General features: G+C 59.2%; 1 protein-coding gene across 3 annotated transcripts in view; it reads left to right on the plus strand.

The window, feature by feature from the left end:
- AKT1S1 (AKT1 substrate 1 (proline rich)) overlaps positions 1 to 3058 on the plus strand; it is an 8892-nt gene that overhangs the window by 1180 nt on the left and 4654 nt on the right. For 2 of the 3 annotated variants that reach the window (XM_006765931.2, XM_006765930.2), the window contains exon 2: positions 2958 to 3058. In XM_006765931.2, coding sequence (XP_006765994.1) covers positions 2965 to 3058 — 94 coding nt within the window. In that variant the 5' untranslated portion in view covers positions 2958 to 2964. Of the gene's footprint in view, positions 1 to 6; positions 139 to 2957 lie in introns of those variants that run through there. The other variant, XM_006765932.2, reaches the window with a different exon arrangement.

The raw sequence follows: 3058 nt of genomic DNA on the forward strand, positions 1-3058 counted from the left end.
GAGTGACGGAGCCGGCGTGTGCCCAGGGGCAGAGGTCGCCCAGCGCCCGCTCGCTGAGCGCTGGGGAGCGGTGGCTGGCATGGACCGCCGGGTCTGAGCCGAGACGAACCCTGGGCAGCCGTATGTTCCGGTCTCCAGGTCCATCAGGATTCTCTGACTGTGAACCTGATCTCTAGGGTTGGGGGGTGCTGGGGGGACCGTCTCGGGACGCCCTCACCCGTCTGAAGGAGGGACTTCCGGCTCTGTCCCCCACGGGGCGGGATTTCCTGTTTTCTTTCTGGAGAAGGGTCTCCGCTGGCCCCCGGGCGAGCTGGGGGCGTCTCCGGGCGGTGGAGAGAGACCCCAGGCAATCACCCCGCGCGGGTCCGCGGGTGCATCCTCGAGTGCCTCCCACCTTCGAGCGGGAGGCTGGGGGTGGCACTTGCAGTTTGACAGGTGGTGGGAGCGGGGCTCCACTAGCCTCCCTTCCTTCCTGGGGTCAGCTTCCTCACCTCCTGACCTCTTCCTAAGAGGCCGGTCCCCTCACCTCTCCCTGCCCTCCCGGGGGACAGGTCTCCCTTCCTTTCCCTCTCTCCCTAATCTTAAACTGCCCCAATTGAGGAGAGGGGCTTCATCTCTCAGCGCTTTGCAGGGTGCAGGACTAGCTCCCGCAGCTGTAGGGACTGGAGACTCCCCACGTCTTGGTTTCTTTCCTCTTGGGTAACTGGTTCCAGTGAGTCCCCAGAGAGGTCTGCCTGGACCCCCTCCTTTTTGTGCATGCTCTGAGATGGGGGGTGGGGGGCTCACCCCCATTACTCTCTTTGCAGCCCGGGCGTTATGTTAAGGTCTAGGACAGAGAGGAAGCTAACCCTGGTGACCCAAGGAAGTGAGAACATCAAGCCTCGCACTGCTAGGCTGTGTGACCTGGGACCAGTCATTTCCCGGCCCCCGGCTTCAGGGTCCTCCCTCAGATGGGGTTCAGGGGCTGTGAGGCCCTGAGCACCTCCCGCTACTCTTAGGTTCTGGTGCTGGGCAGACAGCAGTGTTAGTCCTGTCTACCCTGTCTAGCTGGAGCCTCCAGGCCAGCGCCGGAAGCTCTCCGAGCCTCACTTTCCCCATCTTGACTGGGAGGTCATACACCTTTCCTCACAAGGAAGGCAGGGTGGCATCCGGTGTTCAGAAAAGGGTGTGGCTTCAGACTCCGGCTGTCTGGCCCTGGTCCCAAAGCAGGCTTTCCCTGGGCCTCCGTTTCAGTGTGAACGGGGTGATAACAGCTCCTCTCGTAGGGCTGGTGAGAGGGTGGGATGAGCACGTGGGTGGCACCCTCGGGCCCCTGCCTGGCACGAGGCAAGTGCTCCGGGGCCTGTCGGGACTGGTGCTGGTGGTTCTCATTGTGTGTGGCTTCGGCCAGGGTGAGCTCTGGGTGCCTTGTTTTAAAGAATGTTTCTTTATTGTTGAACCTGGGTGCCTCGGTTTTGAGAAACAGTTTTTTCAAAAAAATACATTTTTATTGATTTCAGAGACAAAGGGAGATAGAAACATCAATGATGGGAGAGAATCATTGATCGGCTGCCTCCGGCACGCCCCCTATTGGGGATCAAGTCGGCAACCCGGGCATGTGCCCTTGGCCGGAATTGAACCTGGGACCCCTCAGTCCACAGGCTGAGGCTCTATCCACTGAGCCAAACCAGCCGGGGCTTAACAGTCTTGTAGTAAAGACAAAAGTTTTTCGGGCCCAGGTGCAAACCGGAGCTCGTACGCCATTTTCTGACCAGCCCCACCTGTAAGCCGGTCGTGCTGGGCCAGGCTTGCTGCTGGCTCAGAGATGAGCCCAACAGGCCCGCCCTCAGGGGCTCCCACACTGGCTGGGGAGATGGGTGTGGATCCAGACAGTACTCCCCAGAGAGAGATGTCCTAGAATGGGCGTCACTCAGATATTGGGGAGTCCACAGGGCAAGGTGCGGGGGCTGCCGCGATCTAGAGGTGAGGGAAAGAATGACAAGTAAATGGAAGGCCGGTGGTCCAGATGTGGGGGGAAGGCACCTTGACCACGGCCTCAGAAGTCTGCAAAGGGCTGTGAGCTTGTCCTCGGGGTTCTGGGGAGGGGCAGGGGCAGCTCCAGGCTGGAAGGACCCAGCAGGGCCATGTGCTGGCCGGACTGGAGGCTGGAAGGCACCGGAAAAGGCTGGATGGGCAGGGCAGCGCTGTCCAATAGAAATACAATACTAACCGTACACCTAGTTCAAAATCCCCATCAGCCACGTTTAAAAAGTAAAAAGAGAGCAGATGAAGTTCATTTTCACTATGTAATTTAGTCAGTTTGCCTAAAATACCATTTCAACAAGCAATCACCCTCCGATTGCCCTCGAGGTACAGTGGGGCCTTGACGTACGAGTGTTCCGACTAATGAGTTTTTCGAGATAGGAGCCGTCTCTCGGCCAATTTTTTGCTTTGAGTTGCGAGCTAAAATTCGGGTTACGAGCCAGCTTCAGATACCCCACCGCTAGTTGGCGCAGCGAACGGCACAGTGAACGCCACCACATCAGCCCAGCATCATGTGTCTCACTCGTTCACTTTAATGATTTGACATACGAGTAATTTGAGTTACGAGCTCCGTCACGGAACGAATTAAACTCGTAAGTCAAGGCCCCTCTGTATTTTGCATCCCAGTGTGGCTCACACACACAGCACCTGTCACTTTGGACCTGCCCTGTCTCCGGTGCTCCTCGCTCACCTGTGGCCGGTGGCTCCCAAAGGCCGGTCCAAGAGGAGAGACAGGGGCAGGGGGGTGGGATTGGGCGGTTGAGGTCTGGATGGGGAGGAATTCTAGGGGAATGGTGGGTTTGGGGGAAGATGCTGAGCTCAGCTGGGATAGGTGGATCGGAGGGGTGGGTGTCTAGGGACAGGTGGACACCCGGGGCTGAGTGGGGACAGTGCAGTCCGCCCAGTCTCACCCCTCTGTCCTGCTCTGCCCGCAGGGGGCGGATGGCGTCCGGGCGCCCCGAGGATCTGTGGGAGGCCGTGGTCGGGGCTGCTGAGCGCTTCCGGGCCCACACAGGCATGGAGCTGGTGCTGCTGA

The sequence above is a fragment of the Myotis davidii genome, unplaced genomic scaffold (assembly GCF_000327345.1).
Source record: "Myotis davidii unplaced genomic scaffold, ASM32734v1 scaffold2100, whole genome shotgun sequence".
Lineage (NCBI taxonomy): Eukaryota > Metazoa > Chordata > Mammalia > Chiroptera > Vespertilionidae > Myotis > Myotis davidii.